The 25,929-nt window shown below is 42.3% G+C and overlaps 1 protein-coding gene across 1 annotated transcript in view; it reads right to left on the bottom strand.

The window, feature by feature from the left end:
• The window catches only part of LOC311528569 (uncharacterized protein), a gene marked incomplete at its 5' end in the record, with an annotated part of 99,125 nt that overhangs the window by 38,760 nt on the left and 34,436 nt on the right, over positions 1-25,929 (bottom strand). The window contains 2 exons of the mRNA XM_084643781.1: positions 6,130-6,194; positions 7,051-7,093. Coding sequence (XP_084499907.1) covers positions 6,130-6,194; positions 7,051-7,093 — 108 coding nt within the window. The remainder of the gene's footprint in view (positions 1-6,129; positions 6,195-7,050; positions 7,094-25,929) is intronic.

Genomic DNA, 25,929 nt, shown 5'->3' with positions numbered 1-25,929 from the left:
ATCAGTGCTGTGCAGAGCGAAATATCGACCGAGTATGAGCTAAACACAGACTTTGATTGCTTCAGGTTCCTCTCCTCCTCTCTATGACAAGCACAGCATGGACAAGCTACTTGTGTGTGTTTTTTTAACTGTAGTGATTATAGTTCATAATTAATTGTCTTACATGAATTGAAATGTAATCTCCATCTTGAGTATTTCTTGAGTGACTCTCAGCTTGATGGCTGAACATTGTTACGTCAGGGCTAAACTGTCCTTTGGCTGGACATGGACAAAAAGGGGAAGAAGATGTACCCACTGGCACCTCCTCCATTACTTCCCCAGACCTTGGGTCCAGCCAGCTCTGCTCTTGCCTTCCTATGATGCTGTCATTCAGCATGTTATGGGAGGGGCAGAGCAGGGATGGGCATGTTTGGGGTCAGCCTGTACTCTAGTGATTCAGTGCTCCTGCAACGGCCCATAGGGGCCACTGAAGCCGCAGTGCAATTTAGGGAAGTTCCAAGGGTTGCTCTAACTTGTGCTAAAGGCCTCACAAGCCTCCAGTCATCCCACAATAGGTGAGTCACAAGCTGCAGAAAAGGGAGCAGAAAACTTTCCCACCCTCGTAACAACATTTCCCAACCCATGTTGTCATATGGGCGTACTTCGTAAAGTGTAAATAAGCCAACATGGCCAAGAACTTTAAAATTGGAGAAAGAAGCGGGGGTAATATATTTTATCAAAACTTCTGGTGGCAAGAGAGAGAAGGTTTTGAGCTACACAGAGCTTTTCTTCAAGACTGGGAAAGGTACTAAGAGTGCCATAGCTAAATACAAGATTGAAAAGATAGCACCTAGTCTAAGGGACTAAACTAACTACTTATTCTAAACTAGCTGTTTAATCTTTACTCCTGGGGGAATTCTGCACCAAAAAATTAAAAATTCAGCACACAATATTTTAAAATTTTGCATAGTTCATTTGTCAAAATAACACAATATAATCACACCCGTTTCAATTATTTTGGTAATTTACTTCAAAATACCTATCGGCAAATATGTCTGTAACAATACAGACCCACAAAAATTCCTCCATCAGTAGAGTACGACAACCCAGTAAAACCCTGTTTCTCTGCCCAGTAAGAGGGTCAGACACTCACACCACCTCCACCCCAGAGCCCAGCCGCAGAGCACCCCCAGCCCAGACACTTGCATGCACCCCCTCTCCTCCAGAGGCCAGCCGCGGGGCACCCCCTAGCCCAGACACTCACATCCCCAAACCCTAGCTGTGCCCCCCCAGCCCAGACACTCACACCCACTGTCCCACAGTGCTCAGCCGTGGGCAGCCCCCAGTCCAGACACTCGCACCTCTCTCCCCCCCGGTAGGGTGACCAGACAGCAAATATGAAAAAATCGGGACAGAGGGTGGGGGGTAATAGGAGCCTATATAAGAAAAAGACCCAAAAATAGGGACTGTCCCTATAAAATCGGGACATCCGGTCACCTTACTCCCAGGCCCCAGCTGCAGCCCCCCCAGCCCAGAAACTCACACTCCCTCCCCTCCCAGAGCCCAGGGATCCAGAGGGAGAAATAGCCTGATGCTGGGTCCCGGGCTTGTGTGAAGTTTCCTGCACGTGGCCTCCTTCCTTCAGGGCGTACTGAGAACTGCAGCTGCCGGGAACCCTCCCCGTCCCGCTCCCTCTGGCAGTGTCTTCTACTTGTGAGCTGCACTCGGCCAGGCCCAGTGGCCCCTAATGACGGACAGCAGCTCTGCAGCCCCTTTCTGTGGAGGAAAAGGAAATTCTGTGCAAAAAACATTAATTTCTGTGCAAATTCTGCATGCGCAGTGGTGCAGAATTCCCCTGGGAGTAACTCTGGTATTTAGCTGTGACAGCCTCAGTACCTTTCCTAGATCTGAAGAAGAGCTCTGAGTAACTTCAAAGTTTGTCTCTCACACCAACAGAAGTCGGTCCAATAAAAGATATTACCTCACCCACCTTGTGTTTCTAATATCCTGGGACCAACATGGCTACAATAACTCTGCCCAGTTTTAAAGTTGTAGGCAGTAACAGACGGTGAATCCCAGCAATGATTGAACCTTGTGATATTCCAGACAACAAGAACTCTCTGCCTGCTTGCAGCTGTTTCCATCACTTCAGGCTGACTCAACAGACATTCTAGGCTTCAGAGTGACACACAAACAGTGTGACACTTATGGAATCTGGAATCACTGGGATTTTGAACAGCAGAAGAGTGTTTAGACTAGTGGTGCCAGTTAACAACCTGCAAACTTTTCCAACATCCCACTGCCTACTGTGGATTATTTTTATTAGCCCTAGGAACCCCAGGGAACTTCTGAAAATAAGAAGCCACAGGATGTGTTGATCTTTATCACTACACCCAACATAAATAGACCGAGCCAGGAGTGATGTAATGTCGTCAACAGGCCAGATATTACACAAAGCCAACAAATACAATGCAGGCTCCACCATCTTACCAGTCTTGATCTTGATCATTCTGCTCTCCTCATTTAGACCCTTTTTTTACTCTGTTTTGTCCACTTTGCTAGAGGCAGAATTTATTTTATTTATCTACCATCACCGAGGGAGCTGAAAACATGTAGTGTTATCCTTCAAAAAGTCATTTTGATCAGTGGCATTTCAGCCACTTTCTCAAAACCTAGAGATGGAGCCAGCTGGGTCTCTGAGGTGATATCTGAAAGACAGCATCTAATTCACTGATGAGCGTGCTGGGTTAGCACAGAGCATTCAGAGAATGAAAAGCATGAAGTAAGCTTTAGAAGGGGTAAGGAAGCCTGCCACTAACAGAATATGGCACTTGTTTACTGAGATGTGCTATGAATATAGCAACCTCTTCCCCTTTAGATTATATTTCCATCAAACACATTATCATGCAAGCGCACATTAGTGTCTGTTTATTCCTCTGTAATTTACAAACTTCCCAGGAAGTAGGTGGCTGTTGGCAAAAGGATAGATTCTCATCTTTTCTTCTGGGTAGCTGAGTTTGGAAAGAAGACGGGGTTATGGCGGGAGCAATGGAACACTGTCCCGCAGCCCTGGAGCAGTGGTAGAGACAGTGTGAGGACAACCCTAGAGGCAGTGTGGCCTAATGGACAGAGCACCAGACTGGGACTCAGGAAACCTGGGTTCTATTCCCTGCCCTGCTTGGTGACCTTTGACAATTCACTGCCCCTTTATGCCTCAATTTCCCCACCTGTAAAATGGGGATAATGATCCTGGCCTCTTTTGGAAAGCATAGAGAGATCTCCTGATAAAGCGTGCTAGATAAGAGATTGTTAGCATGGAATGCTGGAGAACCCAGAATTCCATCCGCAATCTTCCCTTGTTGCACTGGAGTAGTCAGGCAGGCCACAAAGAGCGGAACGTTGGGGTGCTCAAGAACTGCCATCCTGCCAGGCCATTTCCCCAGATCCTTCCTTCCCACCCTGCACAGCAGAATGCCGTTGACTTCTGTTGCACCCAAGGTAGTCTGTGACTGTGGAGGTGGTGGCTGGATTTGCCTCACCGGTCGTAGGAAGGATAGATCAGAGCAAATCTCTGTAGACCACTACCTAGAAGAGCAGCAAGTATTATGCAAGGCTAGGCACAGGGTCTTGAAAACAAAGAGAGAGCACTTGTCAAGAAAGCTGTGGCCCTTGCCCTACAGTTCATCAGATCAACACCGTATTACTGCCAGAGGTTATGCCTTATGGTCATTCCAAAACCTAAGTGCATGAGGACTGCAGTTGCCTACACTAATGTAGGTTGTCTTGCCACAAGCACAATGCACAGCAGCCAGCATCCGATTTCCAGGGGGATGGGGAAGGTGTTCATTTTGACCTATCATTCTTTGACGGCTTTGGCCCTCTACTACCTGAGGAGCAACCTCTTTTCTCCTGTAGCAGGTTAGGTTTTGCGTGCAGCAGCCAAATAGGGCTGGTATATATCCTGTGATATATACAGGAAATCAAACCAGATGATCTGGTGGTCTCTGCTGGCCTTATCCTCAATGACTATGACTGAGAAGAGGTGCTCAAGCTAGTACCTCCCTGGTTTAAATGATAGGTGGATCATGACTGGGCTTTCTTGGGGACACCAGTGTTTATTTTAATCCTTGGTCCACTGAGGCCCATATTGGAAGGCCTGGGTTTCCCCCCAGGACTAACTGTGAACAGGGTGGGAGTGGAGTGGGATCTTGGAACAGCTAGCCCTGTGTCAGCATTTTGCCAATCACGCATTATTACAGACTGTGGACAGTCTGGGGCAGGGACTGTCACTGGCTATGGGTATGTACAGCACCTATCAAAGTGGTTTGAACCTGCAGGTACTAATGTAATAGAAGTGAGAAATAACAGTAGTGGTACTAATGACATTTGAGGTTATTGCTCAGGACAGTTTTAAAATCTAAATATATAAATGATAGACTCCTCAGTGCAAGTTAAATAGTTATAGCTACTAAGGGGAAACAGAGTAGAAGTAGAATTACCTAAAGAACAATTTCTTAACCAAATCTTTAAGCCCTGCACAGAAAATTCTCACTGAAAGGGCAGAACACTCCCGACTACACAAGAAGAAAGGTGGCTGACAATTGTCAACCCTTAAACTCATACCACAACAGTAACAATTGACTTCCTGTCCCAATTCTCTCTGTATTCTCCAGAAGAGCAAACAGTCAAAGCAATGAAATTTAAATACTAGCAAAATCCACAGAGTAAACCGCAGCAGTGGGGTGGGGTAGGATGGGGTGGGGTTCAGCATACAAAAGTGGTGTATTTTCCTCAGCAGAGACCATTAGCTACATCATGCTCATCCCCAGTACCAGTCAACAATTCAGCAAAGCTCTTCCAGTTAACGTACTGCATGGTATTGGAGAGAGGGGTGTAAACAGTTCCCAAACAATGTTTAGCGTGCTCTTCTCTAGCTTAAAGAACAAAGAGACTTCCCTTTTTTAACACAGAACAAAATGTACTAGAGCTGTCAAGCAATTAAAAAAATTAAACAATAATAGAATACCATTTATTTAAATATTTTTGGGTGTTTTCTGCATTTTCAATTATACTACAATTGTGCAATGCAAACGCCTGTTCTCACTTTCAGGTGATATTATAAATAAGAAGCAGGCAGCATTATCTCCCATAAATGTAAACAAACTTGTTTGCCTGAGCGATTGGCTGAACAAGAAGTAGGACTGAGTGGACTTGTAGGCTCTAAAGTTTTACATTGTTTTATTTTTGAATGCAGGTATTTTTTGTACATAATTCTACATTTGTAAGTTCAACTTTGATGATGAAGAGGTTGCACGACAGTACTTGTATGAGGTGAATTGAAAAATACTATTTCTTTTGTCTATCATTTTCACAGTGCAAGTATTTGTAATAAAAAATAATATACAGTGAACACTGTACACTTTGTATTCTGTGTTGTAACTGAAATTGATATATTTGAAAATGTAGAAAAACATCCCAAGTATATACCGATTGATTTGAAACAAGCTCGCACCACTTCCTAAACACTGCTGCTGGGTTTGAACTCCAGTGTAACATCCATTTGGTAGAAATGAAAGTCTCCAATTAAAACCAGAGTTTGTTTATGTCACTTTGGGGAGTAGAAGGGAGAGAGAGAAGGGAAAGCTGAATAATTCAGTGAGTGATCCATATTGTGCCACTACCGTACATAATCATCGTTATACTAATATGACTTTCCCACACAGCCCTTCCATTGGGGAATCTCAAAGCACTCTGCAGCCATTAGTGACAGCAGCAACACTCCTGGTCTTCTTTACAGAGGAGGAAATTGAGGCAGAGAGACAAAACAAGCACCATATTTTCTAAAGAGCAGCCTTCCTTCTGCAGGTGCCTATGAATTATACCCCTTGAAATCAGGCTGAGGCACAAGCCCTCAGATTTGTATCGCATCATTCATGGTGTGGGTGCCAAAATGGAAGCAAAAAGGGAAGCGGACCATGACCTTGGTGCAAATGTTCCACTGAGAGACTGGGCTAGGTCACCCCAGAAATCTGGTTGATCCGGGAACAGACATCATGGGCCTCCAGACTCAGAGTCCTGGACTTCAGCCGCACGACCACTCTTCTGCCCCTGTCAAATGGCAATATTTAGAAAGTTGTCCCCATTACTCACATGTGGCACCGGCGTCACCAGGGTCCACTTCTCTGAACCCACAGCTCTAATCCCAGGTTCACTGACTGAGGGAAAAAAGGAAATGGGAATTAAGATAAATATATCTGGTTTAAACTGGACATTGAGTATCATTTACTAGCAGGTACATCCTTGGGAGCAAATTCAGCCCTAGTGTAAGCAGCTCAGACTCCCCTGGCTGATGAGCACTTCAGATGAGCACACAGTTATCCACCTGTTCAGAAAAATGACACCACAATGAAGTTGTTCCAAACTCTGTTGTGTTCCACTGAACTTTCTTGAGGCACTGAAGATGCAGTGGGAAACCCTGTGTTTCCCAGAATTCAGGCTGTATATGGTGTGTAAAGAGTTAATCAAAATTAGGCATTCAATCTCTGTACATTTTCCCTGCTGTTTTATTGGTTCAAGTTAAGGGTGGCCCTCATTTCCTTCTCTCAGAGTATCTCTCTTAAGAGAAGGGAAGAGACACTCAAGATGTGCTGGAATATTGCTAGTTACAGCTGTTTTCAAAAATGACTGTCAAGCACCCAGAATGATGCTTGATAGTGGTTGTAACATGAATCTAGACAGCATGATTCTTCTCCGATTGTGGACAGGGACAAAAAGAGCAATTAAGCAATGGAATAAACTGCCAAGTGTGGATGTGAAACCACAGGAGATAATTCACCATCACTGGAAATATTCAGAACTAGACTTGACATCATCTAGCAGAGATGATTTAAAGATAACTAAATTAATTCTGCCATGATGTAGAAGAATGAACTAACTAAATCAATGCAGGATTTAGTCCTTCAAACTCTGATAACCCTCAAATCATTTAATGATTCTATGAGGACAGATCTGTTCCATTGTATTTAAATCTGCACCCCAAGGTAAGAAGAATTTAACAGAACAAGAACTTACCAGATCTCGGAGGTGCTGGTTTTGTCTTCCTGAAAGATTTTTCCTGAAAAGGAAAAAAAAAAGTCCCATTTATTGCAGACCACTCTGAAACCTACCAGAGAAAAGGTCAAGCACTCTCCTTTGTATTCTTTTTTCAAACATTTCACTTCCAAAAATGAAATTAACTTTCTTATTAAAGACATTGAAATTCCCTCCCCAACCACAGAGCTGAGCAACATTAATATTAATTTTAATTCTGAATACTGTATAAAAAGGGGGGATTTTTTCATTAGGAAGGGAAGAAAAAGCCTACTTAGCTTATCTAAATGAAGAATGTAAGATTTATAATGGCATACAATAGCAATCATGTAAAAGCTACAAGACGGTACTATTCTCTCAGGGCTTTTATCAAGGTAGTTATCCTAAGTAAAATGTGAAATCCAATCAGAAATCACTCACTGAGTTCAGCATTCACACACTGTTGTACTGTAAATAATATTGCCTATGATAGCAAATGTTCTCTGTTTATGATTCCATAATTTAGGTGATGTCAGGAGTTAGCACTCACAATTATTATGCACTGCCTTGTTAGGAGTTAGGAGGAGTTTAAGTATGGCAGGAAGCCAAACTATAAACTGATTTGTGATGCTACCAGAATAAAGGATGGGATTCATCAAAGAGAGAACATGATTGTGACGTTATTGACATGAACTGTGACTATATAGATCATTGTTGCAACCAGGGTCCTGTGGTTGCAGCAGGTCTTGTACAGAGGAGGTCAAGTTGGGTGTCTATGGAAAGGCTGTAGTTTGCTGGTTATGATTATGCTGTCTGTCTGCGTGCACCATTTTTGTATTTGAAGTTATGAATATTGGCTATGTACTTGTATCTCAGTGTGTTTGATTCTAAGTAGCCTCAGTGAAGCATTTGGTCAGCTTCTTGAGAAAGGACTATTCTCAGTAAGTGCCAAATTAAGAAATACTTAACTGACAATGGACTTTGAGAAATGCCAATCCACATCTGAGCTTTCCTGGGAACATTCAAACAACATGTAAACAATGGCATCAGCCTGCAAAAAGCTGAATCATTCATGGACATGTGACTTGCCCAGGTGGCTACAAACTCCATCTTGTTGCTGTGACTTTGCACAGAAGAACAAAGGGTTTCCCACCCACAAGAGAGAGAATATAAAAGGCCCTGGAAGCCTCTCCATTTTGTTTTCAGCTGGCTCAAGAAATGTCCTCTCCACCACCAAGAGATGCCTGAAAGAAACTGGAACAAAGGACAGTAGCTACAGGGATGTGAGTGATTGCTGGACCCAGACAGGAAAGACTCCAGTCTGTGAAAGAAGCTTATTGGAACATCTGTGGGGGTGATTTCATCTTTAATTAGTTTCTTAAATGTATTAGGCTTAGATTTTTGTGTTTTTTCTTTATTTTGCTTGGTAACTTACTTGTTCTGTCTGTTATTACTTGGAACCACTTAAATCCTACTTTTTATATTAATAAAATCACTTTTGCTTATTAATTAACCCAAGGGAGCAAACAGCTGTGCATATCTCTCTATCAGTGTTATAGAGGGTGGACAATTTATGTGTTTAGCCTGTATAAGCTTTATACAGAGTAAAATAGATTTATTTGGAGTTTGGATCCCATTGGGAGCTGGGTATCTGGGTGCTAGAGACAGGAGCACTTGCTAAGCCATTTTCAGTTAAGTCTGCAGCTTTGGGGGTGTGTGTCAGACCCTGGGTCTGTGTTGCAGTAGATTACCATATCTGGCTCAACAAGACAGGGTTCTGGAGGCCCAAACTGGCACAGAAAACAGGCTCAGAGATAGTCTCAGCACATCAGGTGACAATCCTGAGGAGGTATCTGTGATTGAACCCATCACAAGGAGATTGTTAGCTTTTCAAACTTGAATGGCTATATCATGAATGGGACTTAGGTCCTGGACTTGCATATCTCATTCAGGAACAGTTTTAGCCACCGATACTTATGCCAAGTGATACCTTAGCTGCAAGTCGTGCATTCGATTCCAAGGGAATTAAAGGCCCATTCCTGTCCCCATTGAAGTCAGTGGGAGTTTTGGGATGACCTTCTGTGGGAGCAGAATCAGGGTCTAATTGCAGAGTAAAGTGATTGTATTACTCAACATGAGTGAGGGAGGCACAATCTGTCCCTTAACACGAGCTTTGTCTGCATGGAGGTGCGTGAGACCAGGTCTTTTTGTAATTCAAATTCAAAGGTCATTCTAGTGAGATTCCTGTGCTATACAGGGTCCACGCTAGAGAGGTCATTCTCTATCCATAAAATATTTGCTTCCAACACACACTGGGGGAAATTAGTCCAGTATGGGAAATACACTAACCTTCCACCCCACACACATATTTGGAGCGGACCAACACATATTTGACTCATAGTCCATTGGGGTATTTATTAACTGGAAGCTTTCTAGAAATGCCAGGGGGGCAACAAAGAACCAAATGCACTCAGGCAACGAACATATCCCCCTTCCTTGCTCCTACCCTCAACTCATTGGCCTATGCAAGCAGTGAATTATTAACCCCAGCAGACTGGCAGGGATCGAGACAAGCCTCCAGCCATCTGCCTTCATATAGGAAAGAGTAGACAGGCCACAGAGCCCCTTACTCCTGTATGCCTGGATCCAAGGTCTGGATAGCCCATGCAGGGGGTATCACAACATACCTTCTGGATGTGTCCTAAACTTTCTCCATACCCGTGCTCTGTGTCTGTTCTCATTACAGACCCATACTTCCCTGGGGATGAATCTTAATGGTCAACATCTCGACCTACAAAGATACCTTTTCTACAATGCAAAATTGTCCAAAGGATCAGTTTGGCCATTTTAAAATGATGGAAGTTGGAGCCGGGGGGAGGGGAGATAAAAAACAACCAACGACGTGTTTCCCATTCTTTTGAGTCAGAAAGTACTTTAATTTGAAAACTGTAAACAATTAACTTATTTTAAAAGGTCTAATCCCTTTTGGAATTATGGAGAGGAAAAAAGGAAAGATAAGGTGGATGTCCAACTTTTGCTCTACAACAGTGGGTTTGATCCTGCCCTCAAGGAAGTCGGTGGCAAAATTCTTATTGATTTCAGTGGGAATAGACTTGGGTCCTAATTTTAAAAGAAGCATCATATGCATTGGTCATCCCAAAAAATATGCTAATTGCCTTAGAGAACTGTGTAACGTTAGTTTAGCAGGCCAGATACAGATTGTGAGCTTCAGCAATGCGAAGTAGCTGTAAACCCACCTTAACTACATGGATCAGATTGTAGTTGTTCCAGTCATTGTATGTAAGCATTTATCTAAGTTACCAGAGCAGCAGAAAATGAAAGAAAGCCTCTTGGGCAGAAAACATGTGTGACGGGTTAGATCACAGAAACCCCTTGGGAGCTGCCACCTGATGTGCCAAGACTACTTCTGCTCCTGCTTTCCTGCCTGTCAGCTTAGGACTTCAGTGCCCTGTCTGGTTTAAGCCAGACCTGCTAGCCTGCTGCAAACCCAGACCTAGGTTTGAACCACGTCCCCTAACGGCTGTAGGCTTAACTGAAAGCAACTTACAGAAGTGTTCCTGTCCTTGACACTCAGATGCCCAATTCCCAGTGGGGTCCAAACCCTGAATAAATCCATTCTACCCTGTATAAGCTTTATACAGGGTAAACTCATAAACTGTTTGCCTTCTATAATGCTGATAGAGAGATGCACAGCTGTTTGCCCTACCAAGCATTAATACATACTCTGGGTTAATTAATAAGTAAAAAGTGATTTTATTAAGTACAGAAAGTAGGATTTAAGTGGTTCCAAGTAGTGACAGACAGAACAAAATAATTACCAAGCAAAATAAAATAAAACACGCAAGTCTATGTCTAATCAAACTGAATACAGATAAAATCCTCACCAGTTCCAATAAGCTCTCTTTTACAGACTAGTCTTTCTAGTCTGTGTCTAGCAATCACTCACACCCCCTGTAGTTACTGTCCTTTGTTCCAGTTTCTTTCATGTATCCTTGTGGGTGGAGAGGCTATCTCCTTAGCCAGCTGAAGACCAAATAGAGGGGTCTCCCATGGTCTTAAATAGACTCTCTCTTGTGGGTGGAGACCCCCTCCTCTCCCCTATGCAAAGTCCAGCTCCAACATGGAGTTCTGGAGTCACTGGGGCAAGTCACATGTCCATGCATGACTCCCAGTTTTTACAGGTGGAAGCCATTGCCCACATGGTATCCTGAATGTCTCCAGGAAGACTTCTTATGTGGATTGGAGCATTCCAAGATGCATTGTTCCTTAAGTGCGTCTTGACTGGACACTTAACTTTGTGAATTCCTTTCTCCAGGAACTGACCAAATGCTCTACTAAGGTTATTTAGAAATCAAGCCAGTACACGGCCAATATTCGTAAGTTCAAATACAAAAATGATACATGCATACAAATAGGATTAATAGATTCAGTAGAGCATAACCGTTACATAGCATATGTAGCACAGAACATATTCCAGTTATGTCATATATATCCATAAGCATATTTACATAAAGCCTTAGGGGGGCACCATCACAACATGTATGTATATTGTTACATTAAATCTTACTATTATGTTAAACATATTAACAACAGTTCACATATCAAAAGACTTCCATTAGAGATTTTTGCCTTCTGTATTAACAGGATCACTATGTTTGTAGCACTGTTCATTATGTTAATATATCACTTTTGTACTGTGAGTGTCCATTCTCATTAACTGATTTTATGTATTGTTTGTCCATGATGACTAAAAATAGTAACAAGTAAATTAAATACAAAAACCTGTTTAAATTATTCTCTTTGGACCAGACCCTTATTCAGATTGAGTAGAACATCATTCCACTAATACTCCTAGAGAAATCAATGGGGCTATTGCTATTGGAGAAGTAAGGTACTACACAACGTTAGTAAGGAACCCACAGTCAGACCTTGAGGACTTAACCAAGCGCCAGTGAGCAGAGCAGTAAGACTAGATGTGCAGTCCACTGTGTCCTCTGAAAGGCTAGTTTTGCAAGCCAAAGGGAGATCACCATAGAGCGGAGGGAACACACTGTGGGATGCCCTTTGCAGACCTTCTGCGCAGAAGCAAAATGCCACCCCTTCACCCCCTCCCGGTTGCTGTGGAGTGTGCCACCAATGACCATTGATGGGCAATGTACAGGAGATGCAGAGTTTCCCAGAGTCTGTGCCGTCTTCCCATGGTCTTACCTCCCAGCAGAGTAGAACCATGGTGGCTCAGCTGCTTTTCGGGCCTTGTGTGAGCATGAGGGAAGGGTCATGACTGACCCCTAACTGCCTATATGTGGGGGAACAATTCAGAGAGCAGAGGGCTTTCTATTCTAGCAGCTAAAGGCAAAACAAGATCCAATGGCTGAGAACTAAAGCTAGACAAATTTGGGCTAGAATGAAGGCAGAACATTTTAACAGTGAAGGTAAGTAATGATTGGAACAATTTACCAAGGGATTTGATAGATTCTGTATCATATGAAGTCTTTTAAATCAGCCCTGGACGTCTGCCTAAAATATACGCAACCAGAGGTTATGGACATAGCTCATGAATAATTACTGGGTGAAATTCTATGACTTGTGTTTTACAGGACGTTAGACTAGATGATCATAACAGTCCCTTTCTGGCCTTAAAATCTACAACTCTGTGAAACTCCTGGGTTCTCCTGTAATTGGTCCTTCTAGAGGAATTTTAAATGGCTGAGTACATCTATTTGACATCTCAGACCTTTTCAGAAACTGAACCATCGGCAACACTTATCTGCTGTTGGAACATGAATTTTACAACCCATGGGCCAGATACTGAGCTGATGTAAAGCAGCATAGATAACTTCACTGAAGTCAGTGGAGTTTCCTCAGTTTATTCCAGCTGAGGATCTGACCCCACATCTATTGGAACCTATATTTCTCAACCTTCCCATATTACAACCCAAATTTACCCCTCATTAGCCTGAAGAACAGAAGCTATGAACAAATATGATCTCTCCCCCTGCTTACATCTTCAGAGCTGTGTCCCGGATTTTTCACAGCATTTCCTTAATAATTATGTTATATCTAGAATATGCCATGTGTACACTTTGTTTTGAACCCATCCTGCGGGCACTCAAAGGGAATAATCAAGCTGAGAGCTAATCTGTAAATAAATAGACTTAGTGAGGTTATGGCAACAGGATAAGCAGGATTTATACTTCAGGAGGAAAAAAATGAATACAGATGGGCACTCAAGCTGTGGGTTTCACGGTTAAGCTAAGAGTGCCGTGTTAAGTAGGAGCAAGGGAGGGGGGTGAAAGAGCCTGGATTTGTGCTGGACATGGCCCACCTTGATTACCATGCACATTGTAGGGAGAGTGGTCATTTTGGATGAGCTATTACCAGCAGGAGAGTGAGTTTGTGTGTGTATGGGGGTGGGGAGGTGAGAAAACTTGGATTTGTGCTGGAAATGGCCCACCTTGATTATCATGCACATTGTAGGGAGATTTCAGAGTAACAGCTGTGTTAGTCTGTATTTGCAAAAAGAAAAGGAGGACTTGTGGCACCTTAGAGACTAACCAATTTATTTGAGCATGAGCTTTCGTGAGCTACAGCTCACTTCATCGGATGCATACCGTGGAAACTGTAGCAGACTTTATATACACACAGAGAATATGAAACAATACCTCCTCCCACCCCACTGTCCTGCTGGTAATAGCTTATCTAAAGTGATCATCAAGTTGGGCCATTTCCAGCACAAATCCAGGTTTTCTCACCCTCTGCCCCCCCACACACAAATTCACTCTCCTGCTGGTAATAGCCCATCCAAAGTGACAACTCTCTACACAATGTGCATGATAATCAAGTTGGGCCATTTCCTGCACAAATCCAGGTTCTCTCACCCCCTCACCCCCCTCCAAAAAACACACACACAAACTCACTATCCTGCTGGTAATAGCTCATCCAAAGTGACCACTCTCCCTACAATGTGCATGATAATCAAGGTGGGCCATTTCCAACACAAATTCAGGTTTTCTCACCCCCCCACCCCCATACACACACAAACTCACTCTCCTGCTGGTAATAGCTCATCCAAAGTGACCACTCTCCTGTACACGCAGGAAGAGGTCTGTTTGTTTCACATACAAACCATGTGTGTGACTCAGCTGGAGGGCTAAGTCATTGAAAACCCTCCTGAAAAACCATTGACAGAGGTCACCACAGACTAAGATTGTAGGCACTTTCAAGAGGTGGGTGCCATGCCGTTATAGCAGCCCTCTGAACAGAGCACTGGATTGTGATGTGAGACCTGGATTCTCTTCTGGGCTCTGCCTCTGACCAGCTGAATAACCTTGGGCAAGTCACTGCACCTCTCTGTGCCTCAGTTTCCTCATCTGTAAAATGAAGATAATACCAACCTCCTTTGTAAAGCGCTTTGTGATCTACTGATGAAAAGTGCTGTATAAGAGTGATGCATTATTATTAAAAAGGAAGCCAGCTGTGGCATACTACAGCCTGAACAATTATTACACTTATAAGATTATTTATTAGGAGGCAACATGCACTTGTCAGAGATAACTGGTTCTTTTCCTAGGCAGCTACTTTGATAAGATGGAATTTGGTAAAAAATACAAACGTTATTTTACACAGACAACAATAATTGAAGTCATAGGAAAATTTAATATACATAATGATTAGAATAAGATAAGTACAGTTAAGTGGTTTCATGCATCGTTCCATATTTACAATCTTGTTCTGTGCATACTTACAACTCTGTGGAGACCACTGGAAACAAAGATAGTAGGGAAAGTAAGTGAAGCCCATAAGAAGATTATAAGAAGATCAATTCCTACCCCATCTGTATGTAGCCTTTGGGGTGGGGTCCATAATTTAGCATGGGTTAACTAATAACCCATTTATTTCTGCCTCCCTATTTGCCTCCCATGCATGTTCCAAGTTAATAAGCAATACACCCCATCAATGTTATACTCTTACAATGTCATTTTACCTCTAGCAAGCATAAAAACACCTGCAAGACAGGGCCATTAGTCATAAGATCACATCAAAGATTAACAATACGTACACACCATCTTCCAGACTCGCTGTACAGCCTAGCAAATGCAGGCCCTTTAAAAGAGGCATCTGCAGGTATCTTGAGGCATAAGTAGGGAGAGTAGACCACAGTGCTCAAAAATCCTTTTTACACCATAATAAAGTACTACATCTCCTAGATTTATTTTAGTGCACTCCAAGCACGGGACCATTCCTGGGCACAGAAGAGAAGAACCCTGTCAGGTTTTGATCAATAAGAGGAGGCGATGCGAGCTGTAATAACATCAAAAAATGTAAGAAACCCTTTGATGTAGAAAAATGTCATATTGCTGTTTGTCTGCATATCTGGTAAATCACTCATCAGGAGAGCGACTGCTTCAGTTAGAGCTGGCTGGCAAAAGGGATAGGGTGGTTTTTTTTCTTTTGGTATTTTGAGACTTTTATATACACGTTTTTATTTTAATTATTTGTGAAAGTGACTAGAACCATTTGGGAAAAGGCACATTAAAGAAATCCAAATAAGGAAACCAAATAAATTCACATTCACACACACACACACACACACCTTTGCCAGTTCATACCACTCCTTGGGGGTACAGAAACTTGCACTGGACGAATTTTAGTGCTGCCTGGAAATCAGAAGGACACAGATGAAATAAAAGCTTGTGGATACAGCCAAAACACTAGTTATTAAATTCAGTTATGCCAAAAACATCTCACAACACAACTGGTTTGGCTTGTGAGCACACGCCCAAACTGCTATAAACAGTCTCAAGGAGAACACAAGATGCTGCCTGATGCTGCCTGCAGTATACAAGACTGCCCACCCAGACAAACAGTTCACCTGGATCTTTGGGAGTAAAACACCCCAATTCCCAGAGCATGTTCAAATGTTTCAAACAAAAAGGGATATTTTTGTTGAAAAATGCCCCCCCACCCGAAAAATATTGTGGAAAACTGCTGACTCATTCAAGAATCATTTTTACAATATTATTCAGCATCACAATCATTATCATAAATATTATCAAGGTTGTTTCCCAAAAACTGTTGATAGCCATTTCAATAACACATAATAAAAATATCTATCAATGTTTTGAAGGGAAAAAAACCCAGAAGGGGTCAGTTTCAAACCAGACAAACCATAACCACTATCAAAATTTCACAGGCTTTTTCCCCCATTCCTTGAACAGCTCTACACATTCCTCCCTGAAACCTCCTGACAACCCTTGAAGAGATTACAAGCTCGCAGCAGCACAAGTTACTTCATTGTGATGGTATTATGCAATTAGACTGTCTGAACAGTCACAATGTCACTGACAATTTTCAACACAGTACATTTTTGGCCAAAGGCCTTTGCCTGCATTTTGGCATTATCTCAGCACAAGGGAATTTCTACTGCAGGCCAGCTGAGACATATAGAGGACTCAGGAATATTGCAGCCATAACTGAGAACATACTAGTATTTGGTTGTCTAGAAGAGGAATTACATGCACACCTTTGCACTGCATTCCAGATATCAAATTAAAAGGTAAGTCTGGATCCAGTGAGAAGCATCATCTGCATTGCAGAGATGAGCTGTTTAGGTTGTTTCTTTACAATGCATGAGATAAAATCAGATCCAACTATAGTCATTGAGATGAAGGACATGGAACGTGCATGTAATTGTCAGGAGCTGGGGACATCTCTTCGTGTAATTAACTAGCTATCCAAAGAACTGGTCTAACGCCCATTGATTTCAGTGGAAATTACATTTGGCCCCTAATCTGTGTCAAACTTGTTTGCTTCTTTATGCAACCCTCCTTTGGAGGTCACCTTTAAATAAGATACATAACAATGAACTGGAAAACTATATTATTTTTATTGTTACTATGGTATTTTTAATGTGATCACATGATGTCTACCTGGCTTTTCCTTTAGCTCCACATTATGGATTAACCTAATGCGATAGATATCATGACTCTGAAGTATATACAGTATGACATGTTTTTAAAAGTGTCTAAATATATAGTTACCCCACTGGCTGTTTATTATAGCATGTCAACTCTAATCTCTCCATGAGACAGATTTCTTTTTAAAAAATTGTAATATTTTAAAACAGAAACAAGTGAAAAGACAAACTAATTTACTTTCAATGCAGCTCCATTTATGGCAATGAAACCTGAATTACTCGGATCCAGAGGTACTGGGACCTTCTGTTACAGCAGCAGTGTCTTATGTCTTTCAGCACCATGGTCAGTGACTTCAGAACCCATTTCACCATCAAGGCTGACCACACTGAATGAGTCAACATTCACCAAAGGTTTCAGTTGTCTCTGAAAACAAGACATTTTATGCTTCTTTCTCCAAGAGTCCTTTGGTGAGGAGGATCGTGCCACTCTTGCAAAATAGCAATGGGAAACACAGTCCGATTACAATCCCAATTGTACCAATATAAATCATCAGGAACTATGCTGAAACCAATACAGTTACACTGGTGTAAAAATTCTGAGAGCAGAATCAGGCCTTTCATCTCCAAAGCAGAGACACAGGCGGAAGACAGAATGTGATTTTTATGTTTATGAGGCCTTAAAATCCAGGTGTTTTCTGGTAAGGATTTGTTCTGTTAAGTTACTATATGAGATCCAAGCCAGATAGAGATTTTTTTAAAAAAATATTCTTCAAACTCTCTGAAAGAAATTAACATGATCAATAATAATAGTAACTGACAGCAGCAGTAACTGTTTGTTCTTTATATAAATACCATAGATATGCATGGCATCTGTCGGAGTTTTATAAAAGGGACCAATGAAGGGAAATCATCAGGCAATAGAGCTAATTCTGTGCAAGTTCCTTTTGGCCCCTTGCATCCAAGCATTGTGTGAAGAAGGTGGCTGAAGAGTACAGAGCTCCAGTGAATCTGGTTGGTTATGAAGCCATTAAAAGGTGGTAAAAATCAGAGCAACCCTTAAGGTGCTATGTCAGTTTCTCACGGACTTGTTTTTCCCCTGGCAAGCCACAAGACTGAGGAGAAGTTTGAAGTGGCTTAGAAACCACCTTTGCCTTCTCCACCCCAGTTCTGCTTCAGCACAGGTGGGGATTTGGCCAGGCTCTTCCAATGAATAATTTCACCAGTACTAATAACAAGAGGAAAATGTAAGTCCTGTGGATCATTACTGAGCCCTTCTTCTCAGGTTAGAACAAATTTCTGCAGGTTGCAAAGTATTCAGAGAACTCATTGGCATGGTTGGAGATAACTGTCTTATTCTCAAAGAGAAGAGGTAGAAGAGACTGAAGTGACTAAGATGGGGTTGTCTTGTCCCCAGGAATTGGAATGCATGAAGAACACATTGCTTTTAATTATGTATTCACGGCCTCAGCACCTGGAGGCCTCAACCAAGGCCTCTTTGTGAGGGGCAATGCACAAACTCATAGTAAAAGACAGTCCCTGCCCTGAAGAGTTTACAAGGTAAGTAGACAAGACAGATAAAGAGTGGAAGGGGAAACAGAGGGATAGAGAAGTGAAGTGGCTTGCCCGATGTCACACAATGAGTCAGACGATAGAGCCATAAACAGAATGCAGGTCTCCTGCCTCCCAGTCCAGTACCATCTCCACTAGGCCACGTTGCTTCTTAGAGGACAAGTTAGACTGCCAGTCTGTTGTTAAAATGCTTCACAATCAGAAAGACACAGGCGGCTTGTCAGGACTTACAAAGAACTAAGATTACGTTAATTTCATTCTCCACCAATATTTCAACTCCTCACATCCTCAGAAGTATGGATTCCATCTCAAAACAATAGAATGGGGTTTACTTTAAAAAAATCTGTTCAGCTCCCAAAAAGGAGCCACAGTCTGATTAAATTGTACTCATCCATGTATCAAACCTGTCCTGTTGGAAAGTACTATGGAATTTAATAGGGATGAAACAAACGGGAGAAGTTTGATAGCATTCTCCAGAAATTACTATATAAATCTACAGACTTTAACAAAGAATTATCTACACTCTGTACAGTTTCTTTTAATCATCCTATTGAATTTAATAGAGAACTTCTGTAGAATTCTATAGAATGGTTAAAAAACATATAGAAAGGAGGTAAGTTTCTACTCGAGACAACTGATTCATAGAATCATAGAAGATTAGGGTTGGAAGAGACCTCAGGAGGTCATCTAGTCCAACCCCCTGCTCAAAGCAGGACCAATACCCAACTAAATCATCCCAGCCAGGCCTTTGTCAAGCAGGGCCTTAAAAATGCTAAAGATGGAGATTCTATCACCTCCCTAGGTACCCATTCCAGTGCTTCACCAACCTCCTAGTGAAATAATTTTTCCTAATATCCAACCTAGACCTCCCCCACTGCAACTTGAGACCATTCCTCCTTGTTCTGTCATCTGCCACCACTGAGAACAGCCGAGCTCCATCCTCTTTGGAACCCCCCTTCAGGTAGTTGAAGGCTGCTATCAAATCCCACCTCACTCTTCTCTTTTGCAGACTAAATAAGCCCAATTCCCCCAGCCTCTCCTCATAAGTTGTGTGCCCCAGTCCCCTAATCATTTTTGTTGCCCTCCGCTGGACTCTCTCCAATTTGTCCACATTGTTTCTGTAGTGGGGGGCCCAAAACTGGACGCAATATTCCAGATGTGGCCTCACCAGTGCCGAATAGAGGGGAATAATCACTTCCCTCGATCTGCTGGCAATGCTCCTACTAATGCAGCCCAATATCTCATTAGCCTTCTTGGCAACAACACCACACTGTTGACTCATATCCACTGTAACCCTCAGGTCCTTTTCCGAGATTCCAGGGCCAGAAGAGAGCACTGTTATAATCTATTCAGACCTCCTGCATAACACAGGCCATAGGATTCCCCTGAATTAATTCCTGTTTTAATTAAGTATATGATTAGAAAAAACATCCAATCTTGATTTAAAAATTGCCAGTGATGGAACCTCTACCACAACCCTTGGTAAATTGTTAATTACCCTTACCATTAAAAATGTATATCTTTCTTCCAGTCTACATTTGCCTATCTTCAACTTCCATCCAGTGGATCATATTATACCTTTGTCTAATAAAGTAATTTCTATAGCACCCTTTAGGTTTCATTTTTAGGATGAAGTCTCTACAGTTTTCCCATTACATTGCACAGGGACCTTCTACTTCCTTTTGAGAGGGAACCCTCAACCTTTACTATGGATCCTTCTCAATCCAACACATTGACCATGTGGCTTCTTCCACAGGAATCTTCCACAATTAGGCCCTTCTGAGTTGGCCTACCCTGCTAGTGGCAGAGAAGGGAGATCCAAAGCTCTAAATTCAATGTTTAATGATGAGCTGCATTTTTCCCTTTCCAACTATCCTCTTTCCTCCAAGGATTCGTTCCTGCCTAATATAACACATTCCTGGTCCTCCAGGAGAAGCATCTGTAATCCTTTATGCACCATGGTCGTGCCATGGCAAGTCTCATGCAATAGGAAATGGAAGCCAGGCTGCTTTGGAAAGTAATTTCCATCCTAAATGTCTAGCAGGATCTATGGTGTTAAGAATCATGATGCCTCTGCTTGGGGCTGTTAGCCCTGGGAATGGAGAGCCAAGAACCAGACACAAACTCTAATCCCTCACACTGTAGCAATGTGTCAGCACTGGTCCCACCTGAGGTTACTTTCTGAAAAAGCCTAAACATCCAACGTACTTTACCACTAAACTCCAGACCCAAATTACTTAGATTGCGTTGGTGGAGTTACTCTTACTGTGCAATTTGATCCTTGAGAGCATTTTTGACAGGATACTGCGGGCACAGCTAGTCTAGTCCTTACATCCATCCTTAAGAGTTTCCTATACCTCCAAGATGTGATCCAGGTTGTGCCCATAGCTTTATGACTAAGACTGTACATTTCTAGGCAGGCTATGAGCCATTGTCAGAGCTAGGGCTGCCAATTTCACACCCCTCATGTTCATTTCCACTTCCCTTTTTTTCCTCTGTCTGAAGGATTTATTTCTCCGATCCATTGGCAAAGCAGCCCCTTTGAATGCATTCTGACATGCTGTAATTTATGCAAAACTCTATGCTGAGCTTATCAGCTTGGCTATGGAAAGACTTTTCCACACTAGGAGGAGTTGTAATTTCCTTTAGAAATGGGGCAGAAAATGTCTTAGAAAAATACAAAATCCTTACTGGTGCTGAACACCAACAACTCCTATTGAGGTCAACAGCAGTTGTGGGTGCTCTGGATAGTGCAGAATTGGTCCCAAGAATAATATCACTGCTCTTAACTATAACTTCAGTGGAAACCCCTGCCCATTCTCTCTCAAGTCTCTGCATTTCCCTGGGCTGCCAGATCTGTCTCTGCTCCATCAGTTCTGTTATTTCATTATTTCGTTTCACTCAAATATCTCCCTGGTGCACCTCCACTGTAATCACTGAAGTCACAGCAGGGGAGAATTTGGCCCATTTTGCTGGATTTGTTGATTGAGTTGGTAACCTAGTGCCAGTTGGTAACCTAGTGCCAACATGGAAAATTTCTGACATCTTAAACTTTTTAACAATCTGTAGTGGTGACCCAGAAAGCCAGCAAGTATACCGCACTATCATCAGCCCCTACGCAAATAGGGTAGGATTTACTTAGTTAGTGGACTCATGTTAACAACCCAAGAGCCTTTAGCACCATATATAATGGCCTACTTGAGACTCTTGGTAACAATCCAGGCAAGCTCTAGTTGGTACTGCCTTTGTACTTCCACAGTCCCTAGGCCTGTCCCCTGGCATAAGTTGGAGTAGCCTCAATTGGCCCCACTGGAATTGCTGGGGTACAGTGTGCTCTAGCTACACCCTCTTACCTCTATCATGCTGACAACTCCTAAGGGATGGCATAGAGCTAGGTATGATGGTTTTACACCACTCAGGAATTCTTCTTTGGCAGGAAACACCCCAGCTGAGCACTTGGGCCAGTTTTAAGACTGCTTGGCATGTACACAATAGGCACAAGGCAGCCGCCTTTGATCTGGCCCAACGTCTCTATTGGGTGAGTGTGGCTTCTTGTTTTTTGAGGTAAGAGATCACTGCTGGGCATATTCTTCCTATTCGGCATGTAGCCCGGATGTCAGTTTCTCCAGCACGATGTCCTCTAATTGCCTCATCCACTGGGTTACTTCCAGTCCTGTATTCCAAAATGTCTGACCTTGTGAGTACAATCCATCTACCCTCACTTCATATCCTTTTGTGGAACAAACTCCTCCATGGTCACTAGGGCTTTTTAGCAGGAATAAATCAAGTGCTATGCTGTAGCTATTGCTGTATTACATGATGCATCTGGCTTACCTACGGCCGTTAAAAGCTGTGTTAATTCAAAAACACACTTTCTGTCCACCCCTTCATAATAGTCAGGTACTTTTTGGCTTTAACAGCAACATCACTGGATTATGAAACCCTTTCCTTTCCATAGTGTCTGGTAGATAGAGAACCACAGAATGGTTTGCTCTGGAGACACTGGAGAATAGCTTGCTGTGGAAGCCTGTCAGTGGGTGTAATCTTTCCATCACTTCCCCTTTACAAACTCATAGACTACAAGGCCAGAAGGGACCATCTTGATAATCTAGTCTGACCTCCCGCACATTGCAGGCCACAATCTCGCCCAATCAGTCCTGTAATAGACCCCCTAACCTTTGCCTGAATTACTGAAGTCTTCAAATCATGGTTTAAAGGCTTCAAGTTACAGACCATCCACCATTTACACTAGTTTAAACCTGCAAGTGATCCATGCCTCATGATGCAGAGGAAGGCAACCCTCCCCTCCCTTCTAGGTTCTCTGCCAATCTGACACAGTGGGAAATTCCTTCCTGACCCCAAATATGGTGATCAGTTAGCCCCTGAGCATGTGGGCAAGGTCCACCAGCCAGACACCTGGAAAATAATTCTCAGTAGTAACTCATCACCCTTCCCAGCTAGTATCCAGTCACCAGCCGGCAGAGATATTTGCTGCTAGCACTCACAGATCAGCTACATGCCATTGTAAGCAGTCTCATCATACCATCCCCTCCATAAACGTATCAAGCTCAGTCTTGAACCCAGTTAGTTTTTTGCCCCCACTCCTCCCACACTGTTCCAGAACTTCACTCTGTTGGTTATAACCTTTGTCTAATTTCAAGACTAAACTTTTTAATGGCCAGTTTATATCCATTTGTTCTTGTGTCCACATTGGTACTGAACTTAAATAACTCTTCTCCCTCCCTGGGTATTTATCCCTCTGATATATTTATTGAGAGAAATCATATCTCCCCTTAGCCTTCTTTCCGTTAGGCTAAACAAGCCAAGCTCTGAGTCTCCCTCTTATAAGACAGGTTCTCAATTCATCTGATCATTCTAGTAGCCCTTCTCTGCACCTGTTCCAGTTTGAGTTAATCTTTCTTAAACATGGGAGACCAGAATTGCACACAGTATTCCAGATGAGGTCTCATCAAGGCCTTGTAAAATGGTATTAATACTTCCCTACCTCTGCTGGAAATACCTCACATGATGCATCCTGGGACTATATTGGCTTTTTTCACAGCTGTATCACATTGGTGACTCATAGTCATCCTGTGATCAACCAATACTCCCAGGTCTTTCTCCTCCTCTGCCACTTCCAACTGATAAATCATCAGTTTATAACAAAAATCCTTGTTGCTAGTCCTTAAGTGACATAGCACCTTGCACTATTAAATTTCATCCCACTTCTATTACTCCAGTTTTCAAAGTCATCAAGATCTTTTCCCCCCTTTCATAAAAATAGGAACTATAGTAGCAATTCTCCAGTCATAGGGTATGAACCCCAAGTTTACAGATTCATTAAAAATCCATGCTATTGGGTTTGCAAATTCATTTGTCAGTTCCTTTAATATTCTTGGATGGAGATTATCTGCGCCCCCGATTTAGGCCCATTAAGCTGTTTGAGTCTGACCTCCACCACAGATGTGTTAATTTCTACTTCCATATCTTCATTCCCATAAGCCACCCTGCCACTACCCCTAAACTCTTCATTAGCCTTATAAAAGCTGAGGTCATGTATTTGTTTAGGTGTTGGGCCATGCTTAGATTATCTTTGATCTCAATCCCATCCTCAGTGTTTAGCAGTCCCACTTCTTCTTTCCTTGTTTTCTTGTTATTTATATGCCTAAAGAACTTTTTACTATTGGTTTTAATTTCTTTTGCAAGGTCCAGCTCTGTTTGGCTTTTGGCAGTTCTCACTTTCTCCCTATACTTTCTGACCTCCAAGAGGTAGCTTTCCTTGTTGATCCATCCCATCTTCCATTCCTTGCAGGCTTTCTGCTTTCTCTCAATAAGCCGTTTGAGATGCTTGCTCATCCAGCTTGATCTGCAACCCTTTCCCTATGATTTTTCCCCTTGCTTGGGATACAGGCTTCAGACAGTTTCTGCAACTTTGACTTCAAGCAATTCCACGCCTCCTCCACATTTGGATTCTTGAGTTCTTCAGTCTAGTCTACCTCCCTAACTAATTCCCTTAATTTTTTAAAGTCTGACCTTTCGAAATCAAGGACCCTAGATGCAGATTTCTTTTGTTTATCCTTCCATTTAGTTAAACTGAATTAGCTCATGATCACTCGAATAGATTCCTACTCAGGTCGGATTGACCGTAAAGGTTATTTCTGGCAAATTTAAATATAACAGTGCTCAGCGTTGGTCTAACCCTATTCCTGTTTAAGTTAATAGACGTTTTTCCATTGACATCAGGGGCAAAGCATTAGATCAACACTAAACACTGTTGAAAATTTCACCAAGTCTCCATCCATCCCTGGATTGAAGTGGTTGTTTTCACCTTTTTACCACACCAGCTCTGAAGCTAGCCCAGTGGGTTGAAGCCAGCTGGAGAAAAGTACATGCACAAGATATGCTAACAGACTATCAGCGAACAAGCTAATACCCTAACACAGCTACCAAATACATTATGGCAGAATCAAGTTAAATTTTCTAGCAGTGCAGAGATTCTATTCTGCTTCTCTCAAGAGCCAAAATCACTCTTTCATAGTGCGGAAATAGTTACAAATATTTCCAACATATAATAAAGTTAATAATTATATAATAATTATACAGCACCTGGAATAGTGTTACAATAATATTTACACTCCGCTTTTGAGTGCTCTCAAAGCACTTGACAAAAGCAAATATCACTCTCACTATTTTACTGATCAGAAACTGAGGCACAGAGAGATCAAGTGACTTGCCAGGCAACACACAGGAAGTCTGTAATAGAATCATGGAAATGTAGGGCTGGAAGGGACCTCAAAAGGTAAACCTAGGCCATCCCCAACAGGTGTTTGTCTAACCTGTTCTTAAAACTTTCAAAGATGGGGATTCCACAACTTCCCTTGAGTTCCAGCAACTGATCCAGAGACCTGGTCCATAACTCTGTTCTGAAGTGAAATGGGATGGGGGAAGGAAGAAAGGAAAAGAATATGAAAAAAAAAATTAAAGTGTCTTTTAATAAAAAAACCCCTCACATTAATTTAATGTGGGACCACAGGCACTAAAATGTCTTAATAATAATTGTATGGTCATTGCATGGCATCACTAGAGGGCAGAGTTAAGGTTGTTTGGGTGCCTTCACTTGCAAGAAAACCAAATTAGCCTTTAAAAAAGGCTGAAAAATGTGCTGCTCCCTTTCTTATCTGACGTGAATATGCGGACACACAAACCCTACTGCATTGTCTCTTTTGTTCCTCTGTGATTCCTTACTATGGGGAGTAAGAATAAGGAGTCAGTAAGCGTGGACGTCTTTGCACAGATCCAGAGCAGGCCCTCACTCAGGAAAGCATCCCCATTCAGGAAAAGAGTTAAGCCTGTGCTTAGCTTTTAGAGCATGATAT

This window comes from Lepidochelys olivacea (assembly GCF_965140295.1).
Source record: "Lepidochelys olivacea isolate rLepOli2 genome assembly, chromosome: 11".
Lineage (NCBI taxonomy): Eukaryota > Metazoa > Chordata > Testudines > Cheloniidae > Lepidochelys > Lepidochelys olivacea.
The sequence above is the reverse complement of the archived record's forward strand: the minus strand, read 5'-3'. Positions and strand labels throughout refer to the sequence as shown.